Genomic DNA, 14972 nt, shown 5'->3' with positions numbered 1-14972 from the left:
CTGCTGTTTGGTCTGTTTTTGTGGGGTTTTTTTTTGAGACAGGATCTTATGTAGACTAGGCTGGTCTTGAACTCTTAGTCCTCTTGCCTCTACCTGCCAAGTGCCAGGATTATACAGAAGTACACCACTATGCCCAGCTTCATGTAGACCTAATTTTGTTAGAGCAAGTAGATGACCAGTTGATAAATACAAGGTGATTTTAAATATTTATTATATTTTATGAATATTTGCCTGCATATATGTGCATCATGTGGGTGCTTGGTGCCCATAGAGGCCAAAAGAGGGTGTTGAATCCTCTGGAATTGAAGTTACAACTAGTTGTGAGCTGTCATGGGGGTACTGGGAATCGAACTTTCATCCTCTGTAAGAGCAACAAGTGCTCTCAACCACTGAGCTACCTCTCCAGGCCCTAAAATCAGTTTCAACGCAGACTGAATAAAATCCACCTCTTTTGTGCTAAAGACTGAAGGCTTCTGTTTAGGTAGACTAGATATCTTTTGATATTTAATACTTATGCCATTAGAAATCACAAGCGGGGCACTGGAGAGGTTGCTCAGCGGTTAAGGGCACTTGCTGCTCTCCCTGAAATCTAAGTTCAGTTCCCAGTGCCCACAGCAAATGGCTGACAACCACCTGTTACTCCAGCTTGAAGGCATCTGACACCGTCTCTGCCCTTTGTGGACACTGATACATACACATAAATAAAAACAAACCAATATTTGAATATTCTTTATGTAGAAATAACAACGGTGAGCTCATCACATCAAAACAGAAGTCACTGTTTTTAAGAAATCGGCTAGCAAGAAGGGAAGAGTTAGGGCAGCGGTGCTCTGCGGATGTTTTGTAAACCTCATTGTCACCCTGGTTGCTACAGCTGTTGAGAAATTGCATATCGCAGAGCCTCTGGGAAGACGCACTGTGTCCAACGAAGCAAGAGTGAAAGGATGCCTCGTGCCCTGGTGTTCCGAAATGCTTTGAAGACTTATGCGTTCCTGTGTTCTACTGGCACCCAGTGCCTGTGTGTGAGAAGGCCGAGCATCAACACACCGTGATTTCTCTTCTATTTTGTCTTTTAACTCATTTCCTCTCTTCACCAAGCTGCATCACTTCCTGTCTGTCTGCACAGACCTCTAGAACTCTATGGTTGATGCTGGGATTAAAGGCGTGTGTTACCAGCTTGGCTCTGTTCCCTAGTGTGACCTTGAACTCAGGGATACAGATGGATTAAAGGCGTGTGCTAACATTGCATGACTTCTTTTTTTACTAATAGTGGCTGACCTTTCTCCTCTGATCCTCAGGTAAATTTTATTGGGGGACACAGATAAATTATCATCACAGTTGCTGTCTATATTGGCATCACAGTTAGGGATGCTCCCCACCTTTTTTTTTTTTTTTTTAAAGTGGCATGCATTTTGCAGTAATCTGCCAAGAAGAGGTTTGTGTGACTTTCTGTGAAGATGCCTTTATTTTGTTTCACATTTGACCTGCTGCCTGGCAGACCTGTTGTTTGCAAATGAAGCTTTGCCTGGCTTCATGGAAGCCTTCAGCAGGCACTGTGGCCCAAGTGTCCCACAACCTGAATCCTATGCTTAAGGATTCAGCTCGTGAGGCTCCAGGTCAGCCATCGGTCATTCCCTCTAACTTTGGAGATTTAAATGCTGGCCTTTACAACTATATACTTTAAAAAAATGACTTAGCATTTGATCTTCAAGCAGTATATATTTAGAAATGTCTGCTTCCTGCCAGCAGCAGGGAACTGAATGCAGCTCATCCCCAGCAGTCAAGAGGATGAGGGGATAGATGTGACACTCCTAACAGAGGAACATGGGCTGTGTTTGAAGGTCTCGCTCATTCAGCAAATGCAGAGCGTTCTTCTGGGCCTGGCACGGGGTTGTGGCTTTGACTCTCCTGTCTCGTCACCACATAATCTCATTTTGGTTGTAATATTCAAAATATTCTTTCTAAAGGGGCCCCAAGATGCAACCCAGTGCCACTTATAAAAGGTCTGTGTTGCTTATATGTTTTTTTTGGGGGGGGGGCAGGAGCCTCAGAAAACTCCAGATGAATTCTGAGAGCAGTAGATACATGTCAAGAGCATTCCTTGTGGTTAGATTCTCTTTCAGTGGGAGACTCAGAGTCTAAGCAGACCTCAGGGAGTGACGGACAGCAGTGGGTAGGTAGAGAAGAAGGGGATTGGAAGGGGCAGAGGCCAGGCACTCCCAGAGGAAGAGAGGCTGTGAAGGTGCAGATAGCAAGAAAGAGGAGCCCCACCCACATGTCCGCTCCTTGCCCTCAGCCATCTCTTCCTAGCACATCTCTTGGCCTTCTCCTGGTGGCACTTTGGGCTTTCTCACTGCAGTCACAATCCTGAGACACTTGCGTGACTTGGTATTAGACACAGGAATTGGTATTTTGCTCATGTCACAGCAGTCCCTGAGAGAGGTTGAGCACAAGATTATTCCCTGGAATGAGATGCTAACTGGACAGATTTGGACCATGCTTCCTGTTGCTGTGGAGGTATGGGCCCTGCTCTGCATGCCCATATGGTTGTATAGGTGTGTGCATGTACATTGTGTGCATGTGCATGTGTAGTTTTTAAGGAGTAGTTCCAATGCTTTAAAAATGGTCTTGCAGCATCAGTGGTATGATTCAGGTGCTGTGCTTGCTAACATGCTGGAGGCCCTGGTTTCTCATGTGAGCACTGTAAAATCGAAAGGAAAAAAGATACAGTAGAGTTGTTTGTTTGGGTTTTTGGTTTTTCGAGTCAGGCTTTCTCTGTGTAGTCTTGGCTGTCCTGGAACTCTGCTCTGTAGACCAGACTGCTCATGGATCTACCAGACTGCTCACAGAGATCCACCTGCTTCTGCCTCCTGAGTGCTGGGGTTAAAGGTGTGAGTCACCATGCCCAGCTTCTTCTGTTGTCTTGCTATGTAGGCTAGGCTAGCCTGGTACTTGAACTCATCCTCCTGTCTGCCTCCTAAGTGCTGGGATTATAACTGTGGGCCACCATACGTTCTTTTTTTTTTTTTTTAATTATTAGAAATGTAATTGTTAGGTCGCAGGCTTTTCATATGTCTAGAAATGAGCTCAGCCTGGACTATAGAAGGATTTCTGACAGACAAAAGCCAGCATTCCTCAGGAACTTGGGAAAAGGCTTCTCCATCTTCTCTCCCCCTAGCTACTCCTGCTCTCTCCGTCTGTTCTCTCTCTAGCCCCCGCCCCGACCCCCATGCCGCCATGCTCTATCTTTTTCTGTCTCCACTGATCTCTTCCACTCCTCTAGCCCTGGCCATATCTAGTCTGTTTCTGTTTCTCTCTACTCTGGACTCTTCCAGATACCTCTGGATATTTTATCTCTTATTCACAGTAAAAACCTTTCTCCCAATGGAACAGATATGCCGGCACCCACTTGCGTACAGTCATGAGGAAGGTACAGCCTCAGCCACACAGCTTGTTTCCTGAAACACTTACTCTTCCCACTTCTCTCTTTGTTCAGTGGTCTTTCCGAAAGTGAAACCTGCACTAGTAAGTGTTTGGTTTGCGGGTGAATATGAGTGATATTTTAGAATCTGTCTTATTTTGACATACTCAAGTGTGTCCTGGTTCTATTAGTAGACTGTGGTTTTGAAATGCTCTCATGTTTTGCATTGGCTGTCTTCTTGTGTTTCTTGCATATTTTAAGCTGAAGTTGATCTGACAGTCAGTGGTTTGGAGACCCTGCTTGCTTCTGTAAAAACAGTCCCAGCCCTGGCTCGCACCCTTATCCCAGCTTGACTGTGTCTGTCTGGTCCTCACCGTATTGAATTGTGCAAAATGGTCATTGGTTAAATAAAAGGAGAAAGAGGCTTTTGTTTTACCACAGCCAGGTAAACCGTGCTCCCATGATGCTCTGATTAGTTATGGGTGTTGCTGAGTGACGCTCCGCGGCTTCCATACTCATCCCCTGTTGCTTGCTGTTTCTGACTGACTTTACTGAATTTCATCTCCTTCCCTCCCTCCCTCCCTCCCTCCCTCCCTCCTCCTCCCTCCCTCTCTCCTTCCCTCCGTCTCTCTTTCTTTCCCTCCCCTTCTTTTCTAATGTGGGGGATGGACCGCAAAGCCTAGAGCACAATTTCATTAAATTTTGGTTGACAGCACTTACATGCTAAGACCCAAGATTTTTCAGAGCTAAACCACGGGAAGCTAGGTATGTGACTGCCTTCACCATAGCTCATCTCCTTTGTCTTTGGACTCCATCATTATGTCCGTCCCTGGTTCCCTTCTTTTGCCTTGTTCTCAAGGTAGCTGTCATAAGTTCAGCCCAACGCCTGCTGTTGTTTAAACTGGTTTGCGGTTTTTTATCTTCGTGAAGACGTCCCTCCCGGGACCTTGCCTACCGTTGGCTTTGTCACGATTCCGGGCCTCACTCTCATTGTTACTAGAGCTCATGCTTGGGCAACAGCTGCCTGGGAAGAGGTCTCCAGTGTAAGTGTGTTTTCTACTCTGGGGTTCCTTTTATTCACTTGGTGGGTCTCCTGGCCATGCTGTCTAAAAGGCCTGTGTTTCCCTTGCTGGTCCAGGAGTCATTTTGTCTCTAGAACTCCTGCTACCCTTTCTAGTGACTTTTCTCATTTTGGCTATTATGTCATTAATGGTCAAAGGCCTGTTTTTGGTTTTTTTGGGTTTTTTTGTTGTTTGTTTGTTTTTGTTTTGTTTTGTTTTTTTGCTAGGTGTTCTGTTTTTCTGCTTGCTCTACCAACCAGTTGCTTTGGGACAAACCACCTCAAATGTAGCCCCATCTACTTTATTTTTAACTCACATGCTCAAGGATTCAGTTAAGACTGGCGATAGCTACCTACAGTCACCTGATGATTTATCCACTTGGTCGAGGCACCTGTGACGCCTCAGCCGATGCCTGGGGTACCGCTGTCTGATTTCTTCTCCCTGCGGCTTCTCAGATCGTGCAATCTATTTTGCAAGGAGCCTCTGGAGAGCCCAGTTTCCAAGGCAGCGAGGTGGAAGCTGCATGTTCCTACATGGGCTGACATTGGTGCTCAGTGTCGTTCCTGCCAACCTCTTTGCGTCAACATAATCATTATCTGTCCAAATTGGTGTGTGGGCCGGGGTTAACTGCCTGAATGGGGGCTGGCAAAGTCACCTTGTGGAAGAGCGTAGGACAGTACTATTCTAGAAGCCTTTCTGACAGTGTTATCCACCTCATAGTTACTTTTTTTTTTTCCCGATTTTACTTGTATGTTTAAGTAGAGTGTGTGTGTGTGTGTGTGTGTGTGTGTGTGTGTGTGTGTGTGTGTGTCGGGGGGGGGTGCATGCTTGCTCCTGCACAAGTCACAGTGCATGTGTGGAGGTCGGAAGACAACTTGCACAAGTCAGTTTTCTCCTGCCATGTGAGTGCCAGGGATTGTCAGGCTTGGCAGCACATGTCTTTAGCTGCTGTACCATCCCACTGACCCCATCATGTATTTGTTTTTGAAGACACCATGTCTCTCTGAGAATCTGTAATGGTAGTTTTTCTCTTTCTAGAGTCCGTTTCCTCTGAACACTTAAGAAGTACTCACTTGTAAGGAAAGCTATTTAAGTCTCATTTTCTCTTAGTCTAGATTCCCTAGTAAATAAACTGTCTCACACCGATGACCCAAAATTCCAGGAGCTGATAGGGGAAACAAGTGGGCTAGACCGAGTCCTCACTGTTCCACATGCTTGGGGCTCTCTGTTTTCTGTTGGGGATCACAGACTCTCCTGGGGCACTTCTGCAGAGAGGAAACCTTGCTCTTAGCCAGGCTTGAGGTGGAGCCCCAACTGTTTTGTAAACAGCTTCCAACCCCCCCTGGAAAGGTAGGTATGTCTCCAGCAATCCCTGAACCTTTTGAAGATCCCACAGTGTAAACAGAGCTGGCTCTTTCTGTCTCTGTGGTGGGCTGGGACCCGGCTTCTTGCCCTCCCTCTCCTCTGCCAGTTGTCCTTGCACACTCCTTTCTCTTCATCCGAGGTCATCTGTGTCTTCCTTCCCACTCCACTGAGTACCCAGTTGCTTATTTATTTGATTATTTATTTGATGTTGTAACAGAGAGGGTGATCATACTGTCCTTGAGGGATGTCATACTTCTCTTGCCCCCTTTCTTTTACCAACTCTCAAAAACCAAGAGTCTCCTTTTAGAGTTTACTCCTCTGCTTGTTTTACTCACATGCTCATAACCTCTGTTTTCAGGTTCTCTTCTCTCTTCCCACTGGGGAGTAATTTTGTTCCATTATGTAAGTTAAGAATCTTTAGTAAGTTGTTAGCACAGCATTCATGCGTATATCCTTCCAACTCCCGTTCTTCATGGAAACCCCTTCCTTGATGATGTCTCCTTTTCCTGTCTCCACATTTGAAGAGAATGCTCTACTGGTTGAGGCCGGGATGATTAGTGAAAAATTTTAATGATCTGCCGTCTCCTCCATTTACCATGATGATAAATGTGCAGAATCAAAGGCATTATTAGTTTGCTCAATTGTCCTTCTCGTCGGATGGCTGAGTATTGCAGAGAGCAACCATTCACAGTCTGTACGCTTATCTGTGTGTGTACCGCCATGGCTGTGTTGTCTTAACTTGTGTGGCTTTGAGTTACTGTTTGACATCCTTTTATTTCAGCCAAATGACTCCGTTTATTGTTCCTTGTAGAGCAGTTACATCAGCATAAATTCAGCTTTTCTGCGACAGTCGTAACTTCTCAATGTTTTTAACTGATCATTTGATGACAGTCATTTGTGGGTTTTCTTGTTTCATTTTGTCTTGTTTTTTGAGGTCCAGTAGCCCAGACCTTTGCCTCTGACCCAAGATGACTGGTATTAAAGGCGCTGACCACCATACCTGACAGTTTGTGAGTGTATATTCATTGGAGCTCAGTGAACCAGAGTGTACAATTCATTTTGATAGATTTCTATGGAACAGTTTTAGGTTTATAGAAAAATTGCAGAGAAAAATAGTTCCCATACTATACACTGTTTTCCCTGTTGTCAACATCTTGTATTAGTATTTTTTAAATGTGTGTGTGTATGTGTGCACACACAAAGGGGTCCCCATGGAAGACAAAAAAAAAGGTGCCATATCATTTTTAATTGAAGTTCCAGGTGGTGGTAGCTGCCTGCCGTGGGTGCTGGGAACCAAACCCTGGTCCTCTGGAAGAGCAGTAAGCACTCTAAACCACTGAGCTGCCTCTCACCTCCTAGTGTGGTGTGTGTGTTGTAACTGACCCCCCACCCCCACCCCTTTCCTCAGTGCTGAGAATTAAACCCAGCACCTCATGCATGCCAGGCAAGTGCTCTACTGAACTGATGAGCTGCACACTGATGCTCAGCAATTAATTCCTGACCATTGTGAGGGGTACATAATGTTCCTTAACCACGGTCACACGGAGTAATTTCCCTGTTCTCTAATAAGCAGGCTCTGCTTACTCTTCCTCCTTCCCTTCTTCTACACCTCTGACAAATATTGATCTTATTACTCTCTCTACGGTTTTGTGTTTGCCAGAACATCTTGTGCTTGGGATGACAGTTTGCCATCTTTTCCAACTGACTTGTTTCTGTTATGATGGGATAACTTCTTATATCAACTCAGTAAAATGTTCCATTGTGTGGATGTGTTAGCCACTGAGCAAGGCTGAGCCTAGCAGGAGGACACTCCTATGTTAATGCATTTTTGGCCTATCTTTTTCTTTGTTCCCAGCCAAAGCTGTGTGGTACAATAAGCTAAGCATGTCCAGAAATGCTCCCGTCCATCACTGTAATCTCCATGACCTTAACCTGAGCCTATTGAAGAGCAAGCCCACCCCTACATAAATTGTATAGACTCCCTGCATAAAACCCCCACACTTTGGAAATGACTTCTGTGCTCAGCTTGCCTGCTGCAAGAACTACAGCTCTAGTTCTTTATATCTCGGCTGTGCATATTTTAGCTTTGCTAAAGTCACTGAGGTGTGAATTCATTGCTCTCAGTTACAGCTGTCCCACAATATGTCTCACAATATCTATTTACTTATTGAAGGACATCTTGGGTATGTCCAAATTTTGGCAATTTTGAATGAAGTTGCTATAAACATTGATTTGCATGCTTTTGCAACTCACTCATGTAAATACCAGGAATGTGATTGTTGGGTTGAATTGTTACTCTGCATTAAGTTGTATAAGAAACTGCCCAACTGTTTGGCCATACTATTTTGTATTCATGGACCTATTTGAGTCGTTCGAGTACATAGATAAATTTGTAGAAAGCTAATTTGGAAAGCTTTTCAGCCATTATTAAACAGTTCTTCCTGTACCCTCTTTCCCTGTTCTCTTCTTCTGGGACGCCCCTTGCCCATCTGCCCAGATGCTTTTCATGTTGTCTCTCAGATCTCAGAGACTCTCTTCAGTGTTCCCTAATTGTTTTCTTTTTGTTCCTCAGTCTGAATACTGTCACTTAACTTTTCTTCAGGCTCACTGATTGGTTCTCTTTCTTATGTCAGCTCAGCCCTGCTTTTGGACCCCTCTAGTCAGTTCAGGCGTTGTAATGTGCCAGTTCCATTTAGTGCAGCGATTCTCAACTATGGGTCGCAACTCTCTGGGGGTCAAATAACCCATCCACAGGGGTCACCTAAGACCATCAGAAAACACAGGTATTTACATTATGATTCATAGCAACAGCAAAATTACAGTTACGAAGTAGCAATAAAAATAATTTGGGGGGGGGGCGGTCACCACAACATGAGAAGCTGTATTAATGGGTCATAGCATTAGAAATGTTGAGAACCACTGATTTAGTGATTATAATATGTCCATTGTGGTGATATTTTATTTGTGCTGAAATGTGATCTTTTACTTGTTTGTTAATAAATAAAGTTTGCCTGGAGATCAGAGGTCATAGTCAGCCATAAACAAAAGTCAGGCGGTAGCACAGGCCCTTAATCTAATCACATGGCAGGCAGAGTCTCTATGCATTTAAGGACACAGCCAAGCGTGGTGACACACGCCTTTAATCCCAGTACCAACCATAGAGACCTGGAGGTCTGTACAAATAGGCAGTGAGGAGGAAGTGTGGTGGCTGGGCTTAGAGCCAATGAGAAGGCAGAACAGCAAGGCAATAAAGGTGCAGGTTAGACAGGAAGAAGCTGGTTCTCTTGGGAAGCTACAGTGGTGGTGTGGTGAGCTAAGGTTAGCTGGCTCTCACTATTTCTCTGATCTCTACGGCTTTCACCCCTGTATGTGGCTCTGTGTTTCTCATTTAATAAGACTGTTTAGAAATTTGTCTATAGTCCATTCCAGATTTCTGTTGGTCCTTTTTAAAAAAACTAAATTCTTTTTACTGCCATTCTCAATTTCTTAATTTGGTTAGCTATCTCATAATTTTAATTCTAAGGTTGTTTGAATAGATGTCTAGTAGTTATTAGTCTGTTAAGGCTAACGCCTGGCCGCCTATGTATGGGGCAGACTTTTGACTCCTTGTAAAAATGTTGGTTATTGTATCTGGACATCTTATGATAGTATTGACTCTGGAAATCAGACCTTCAACCCTGTCCTGCCAAGACTCCTTGTGACTACTGTTGTTGTTGTTGTTTTTAAGAGGCTGTATTATTGTGGGAAGCCACTCAAGTCTTTAATCGGGTCTGTAATCCCAGCACCCTAGAGACTGAGGCTGGAGGATTACAAATACACAGAAGGTCTTGGTACAAAGTGAGATCTTGCCTCAAAATGAGAAAAAGAAAGAAAAACGGGGAAGTCACTGGTTCATTAGCCTCATGGTGATCTGTGAATGATTGGACAGAAGTACTTTTCCTTATTCCCTAAACTAAAATGGGGAAAGGATTACTTAAAGGGATATTGTTGGTATTTTACAATTAATACTAATTTTATCTTTAATTATGTATTTTGTGTATAGTTGTAAGTATGGTGCCTGAAGTTACAGGTGGTTTTGAGCCACCTGACAGACATGGGTACTGGGAACTGAACTCAAGTCCTCTGGAAGCACAGCAAGCGTTCTTAACCACTGAGCCATCTCTTAAGCCCCCATTGTTAATGTTAGTGGTAGCAACTTTAAGTATTGGTGATTAGAAGAAAATGAGGTGAGCAGCTTACTTAACTGTGAGGTTGTTGTTAATATGTCGGTGAGCATAGGGAGTCTTTATAATGAGGACAAAATGGGTGGGATTCTCCAGTTAGACCAGACTGTTAGATTGTTCCCTAGCACTCATTTCAGGAGTGCTGTTGGAGTTTCTGTTAGAAAGCTTAACCTGTGTTAGGCCCTTGGTTTGGTTCTCAAAAGAGGAAGAGAAGAAGAGGGGGAAATTTTTTAACCTAAATCACACACACAGTATTAGAAAAAGAAGTTAAGATTAGAAACCTCGGTTAGCCATGGGTTTGAGGGAGAGGGCGGAGTGTAAACATCCTAGAATCGTTGCTTTCAGGGGATGTGCATACTACACACACACACCATCAGCACCCCTTCACTCAATTCCCTTTTCATTTTGCAGACTGTTTGAAAAGCCTGCTGGGACATGTCATCGTTGCTGGATGCCTGGTGCTCGATAGAAACTTGGCAGCTCAGTAGCTCCTCTGAACAAGTGCAGGATGTGGCCAGGAATCAGAGCCCCGACGAATTCAGACGTCCTGTGATTCTAAATGGTAAAAAGTCTGAATGTTCTTTGTCATCCTATCAGTTATTTACTTTCCACTTTGTCTTATTAATTGCTTGTCTAACAAATTGCTTCCTAATTAAGTATCTTAAAGTGGCATTGTTTATTCTGGTGTCAACAATGTACTTCAAGCCTGGCGTGGTGGTCCATGCCTGCAATCCCAGCTAGTACTTGGGAAGCTGAAGCAACGTGATCATCAGTAGTTCAAAGCCAACCTGGCCTCCAAACAACAACAAAAACACTATCCCTCCTTACTTCCCCCTCCCCAAAAAAATTGCTTCAGGTCTGGTATGGATAAAATGAATGACCTTTTTTCAAATAAGACTCTTAGTTACGGAACCAATTGCCATATCACAAAAATGTTTTTTGTTTTGTTTTGTTTTGTTTTAGTTTGTTTTTGAAGCAGGATCTCACTATGTATCCTTGGCTGGCCTGAAACTCACGAACATTCAACTACCTCTGATTCCTGAGTGCTGAGATTAAAGGCTTCCATATACTGAGTTCTTAAAACAAAATAAAACCAGTAGAGGCAGGAGAGATGGCTTGGTGGTTAAGAACACCTTTGCTGCTTCTGCAAAGGACCCATGCTTGGTTCCCGACACCCATGCAGAATGTCTTATAACTGCATGGGTAACTCTAGCTCAGGGAATCTTTGGACTCTGTGGGTACCTGTACTCATGTGGACATGCTGCCTTCCCATACACATAATTAAAAATAAAATAATCTTACAGGGAAAAAAAGACTCCAAGGAGTTAGCTCTGTCAATGAAGAGCTTGCTTTATAAACTTAAGCACCTGAATTCAATCCAAAAAAACAAAAAACAAAAACAAAAAGCAAAGTTGCATAGTTTGTCATCTCAGTGCTAAAGAGGCAGATAAAGTTGGGTCCCTGGGGCCCAGGGGCCAGACAGCCTAACATACTTGGTCATCTGTAGGCCAATGAGAAACCCTGTTACATAAAAACATGGCAAAGAGCAACTGAGAAACAGTACCCACCACACATATACAAGCATGTGCATCCTCACCCTGCCCCTGAGTGTGTGTGTGTGCCTTGTACACACACTCACACAGACACAGACACACACACACACACACACACACACACACACACACACACAAATAATATTTGAATGTTTATAAGCGTTTTATATACTGAAAATTGGTTGGGCTCTTGGCATTTGAATTGAGACAATTTATAGAAGTGTTGTTGTTTTTTTTCTAATTTTGTGTCAGGTAGCCTCAACTTTACTATGTTTCCAGGGATGACCTTGAACTTCTGATCCTTCTGCCTCTGCTTGTGTGTTGAGGTTACAGATGTGTTATGTGCCTGATCTTATGTGGTACTGAGCACTGAATCCAGGGTTTCTTGCATGTTTAACAAGCATTCTACCAACTGAACTACACTCCCAGCCCAAGTGTTGTTTTTCTAAGGGCTTATAATTTGTCATAGCCAATGCAGGAATTGCAAAGCTGTGTTGTTTATTAAACATATTATCACTGTGGAACTGCACTTAGGGGTCCACCCAACACAGTCACCAATCTGGCTTCAGTTCAGCTAAGCCTTTCCAGCCTACTTTGAATACTCAAAATTTGTCTTGCTTCCAAGATCAGATACACAATTGTATTTAAACTTATCTCTAAGTGTATCACAGCCCTAAGTCAGCAAAAAGCAGAATGGATCTGACCTTTGCACATCTTCTGGCTGCTGATAGCTGCTGATGTCCTTCTTTTTGTTACTTTTTAGTGTTGTCCTGTCCAGTGATATCTTGTCCCACTGATAAACTGGCAACTCATCGGGCCACAACAGAGGAAAACTGGAGGAAATACCATTGGCACCCAAGGCCTACAAGATTGCCCCATCTCAAAGGGAAGTCTCTGACTGTTATTTGAAATGCTGAGAAACTTGTTTCGGAGGAGACTTTTTTCTTATCCTGCAAAATACTATTTTGTGGGCCTTGTCCTCTCTCTAATTACCTTCTCTGTTTTAAGAATTCATCAGAAGCCGGAATTTGTTAGTATCAGACACTTGGAGCTTGCTGGAGATGATGCTGATAGCAACATTAATTGCACCAAAGTTTTACAGAATGACCTAGATGAAATCCAGAAGGTGAAGCTGGAGTTACTAACAGTGAAATTTAGGAAGCGCCCGCGGTGGACACCATATGACTATATAAACATGACCCGTGACTGCGCCTCTTTCATCAGGACGCGCAAATACATTGTAGAGCCCCTTAGTAAAGAAGAGGTCAGCTTTCCAATTGCATATTCCATAGTGGTTCATCACAAGATTGAAATGCTTGACAGGCTCCTGAGGGCCATCTATATGCCTCAGAATTTCTACTGCATTCATGTGGACAAAAAAGCAGAGGAATCCTTTTTAGCTGCAGTGATGGGCATTGCATCCTGCTTTGGTAATGTCTTTGTGGCCAGCCAGTTGGAGAATGTTGTTTATGCATCCTGGAGTCGGGTTCAGGCTGACCTCAACTGTATGAAGGACCTGTACAGAATGAGTGCAAACTGGAAGTACTTGATCAATCTTTGTGGTATGGATTTCCCTATTAAAACCAACCTAGAAATTGTCAGGAAGCTCAAGTCATTCTCAGGTGAAAACAACCTGGAAACTGAGAAGATGCCTCAGAACAAGGAAGAAAGGTGGAAAAAAAGATACGCCGTTGTTGACGGGAAGCTGTCAAACACTGGGGTAGCCAAAGCGCCACCTCCACTCAAAACTCCTCTCTTTTCAGGCAGTGCCTACTTCGTAGTCAGTAGGGAGTATGTAGGCTATGTGCTAGAAAATGAAAATATCCGGAAGTTCATGGAGTGGGCACAGGATACATACAGCCCGGATGAGTACCTCTGGGCCAGTATCCAGAGGATTCCTGAAGTCCCTGGTTCTCTCCCCTCGAGCCATAAGTATGACTTGTCTGACATGAATGCCGTTGCTAGGTTTGTCAAGTGGCAGTACTTTGAAGGTGACGTTTCCAAAGGCGCTCCTTACCCACCGTGCAGCGGAGTCCACGTGCGCTCCGTGTGTGTTTTCGGAGTTGGCGACCTGAGCTGGATGCTTCACCAACACCACCTTTTCGCCAACAAGTTTGACATGGATGTTGACCCCTTTGCCATCCAGTGTTTGGATGAGCATCTGAGGCATAAAGCCTTGGAGGCCTTAGAACACTAACTGCTGTCGGAAATCCTGGGGAGAATCAGGATGCACAAAAGTGTTACCCTCATCTGTTTCCTTTGTCTTGTATGGGGTCCTCTCTGGGGTGAGGGCTTTGAAGTCTGTGTCAGAGCATGAATTGTGCAGATACAGTTACAAGAGAGGCTGATGCATTAAGTGTTGTACGCAATTGTGAGGAGAGAGTTGAGATGGCTGGAAGCTGGGGAAGATTTTTATGGACAGAGGGGCCCCAGGTGATTGGGAAAGAGGCCAATGAAGGAATTAGCCTCCCTGACTAATGAAAAAACCAAACAGGTACTTAATCTAGAGGAGATTTGATTTGTGCCAAAATTCTCTTGAGAATTTTAAACATGATAATTTTCTTGACGTGAATAAATTTGTAGCAACAACCAATCACAAAGATATGATTTACCTTCTATATTTTTTTTTGGAATGGACATATGGTTTTCCTCTTAAGTTATCCTTTTAAATAATCTACTTCCTGCTGTGATTCTGTGAGTGTGGTGTCTCTGTGTGTCATCTCAGGGAGTTTAAAATATGTTCAGCATGAATATCTCCATCTTAATTTTTGCTTATAACTCTGCATACATGTTTTCAAAAGCAAGGGAGAAGGGACAATTTCTAGCTCACTGATTTTATGGATTCTTTTAAGTTATTAGAAAATTCTAGGAACCAGCTGCTGGGTGTGTGGCCGGTGCCTGTGAAGAAGGAGGATTGTTTAAACTTAAGTGATAGCAGCTAGGCTGGGCAGAATAACAAGACCCCGTCTCTTTAGAAAGGAGAAGAAACAATGTCAGTTTTTCCAGCTTTATAATCTTTTATCCCGTCTTCCCAGACTGTGTGTGCTGTCAAATGGCATGCATGTCGCTGGTTTAAGACCCTATATCAATGCTTTGGTTCTTTGGTGTGATTCAGTCACCAGTAACTAGTGCAGAAAACGAGGGAAGTTGGAGGTGTTCAGGGCAAGGAGTCTGACAGCCATGGCAGAGGCCTGGTACATAGGTGTTTATAGCCAGCAACTGGTTCTGTCCTAAGAAACTAAGGTTTCTGCCTACTGGATGGTCTAGTGTCGAGTGGGGGCATCCTGACCCTGTTAGCTGCCCACTGGCTTTTTTTAGCCTGCTAGTTGGTAGTTTCTTCCTCTCTCAA

General features: G+C 43.8%; 1 protein-coding gene across 1 annotated transcript in view; it reads left to right on the top strand.

The window, feature by feature from the left end:
- Window positions 1-14216, top strand: part of Gcnt1 (glucosaminyl (N-acetyl) transferase 1) — a 29945-nt gene extending 15729 nt beyond the window's left edge. Inside the window, exons 2-3 of the mRNA XM_028874889.2 lie at window positions 10482-10632; window positions 12387-14216. Coding sequence (XP_028730722.1) covers window positions 12534-13820 — 1287 coding nt within the window. The 5' untranslated portion in view covers window positions 10482-10632; window positions 12387-12533 and the 3' untranslated portion in view covers window positions 13821-14216. The remainder of the gene's footprint in view (window positions 1-10481; window positions 10633-12386) is intronic.
- Window positions 14217-14972: the final 756 nt, after the last annotated feature.

This window comes from Peromyscus leucopus, chromosome 1 (assembly GCF_004664715.2).
Source record: "Peromyscus leucopus breed LL Stock chromosome 1, UCI_PerLeu_2.1, whole genome shotgun sequence".
Classification (NCBI taxonomy): domain Eukaryota; kingdom Metazoa; phylum Chordata; class Mammalia; order Rodentia; family Cricetidae; genus Peromyscus; species Peromyscus leucopus.
The sequence above is the reverse complement of the archived record's forward strand: the minus strand, read 5'-3'. Positions and strand labels throughout refer to the sequence as shown.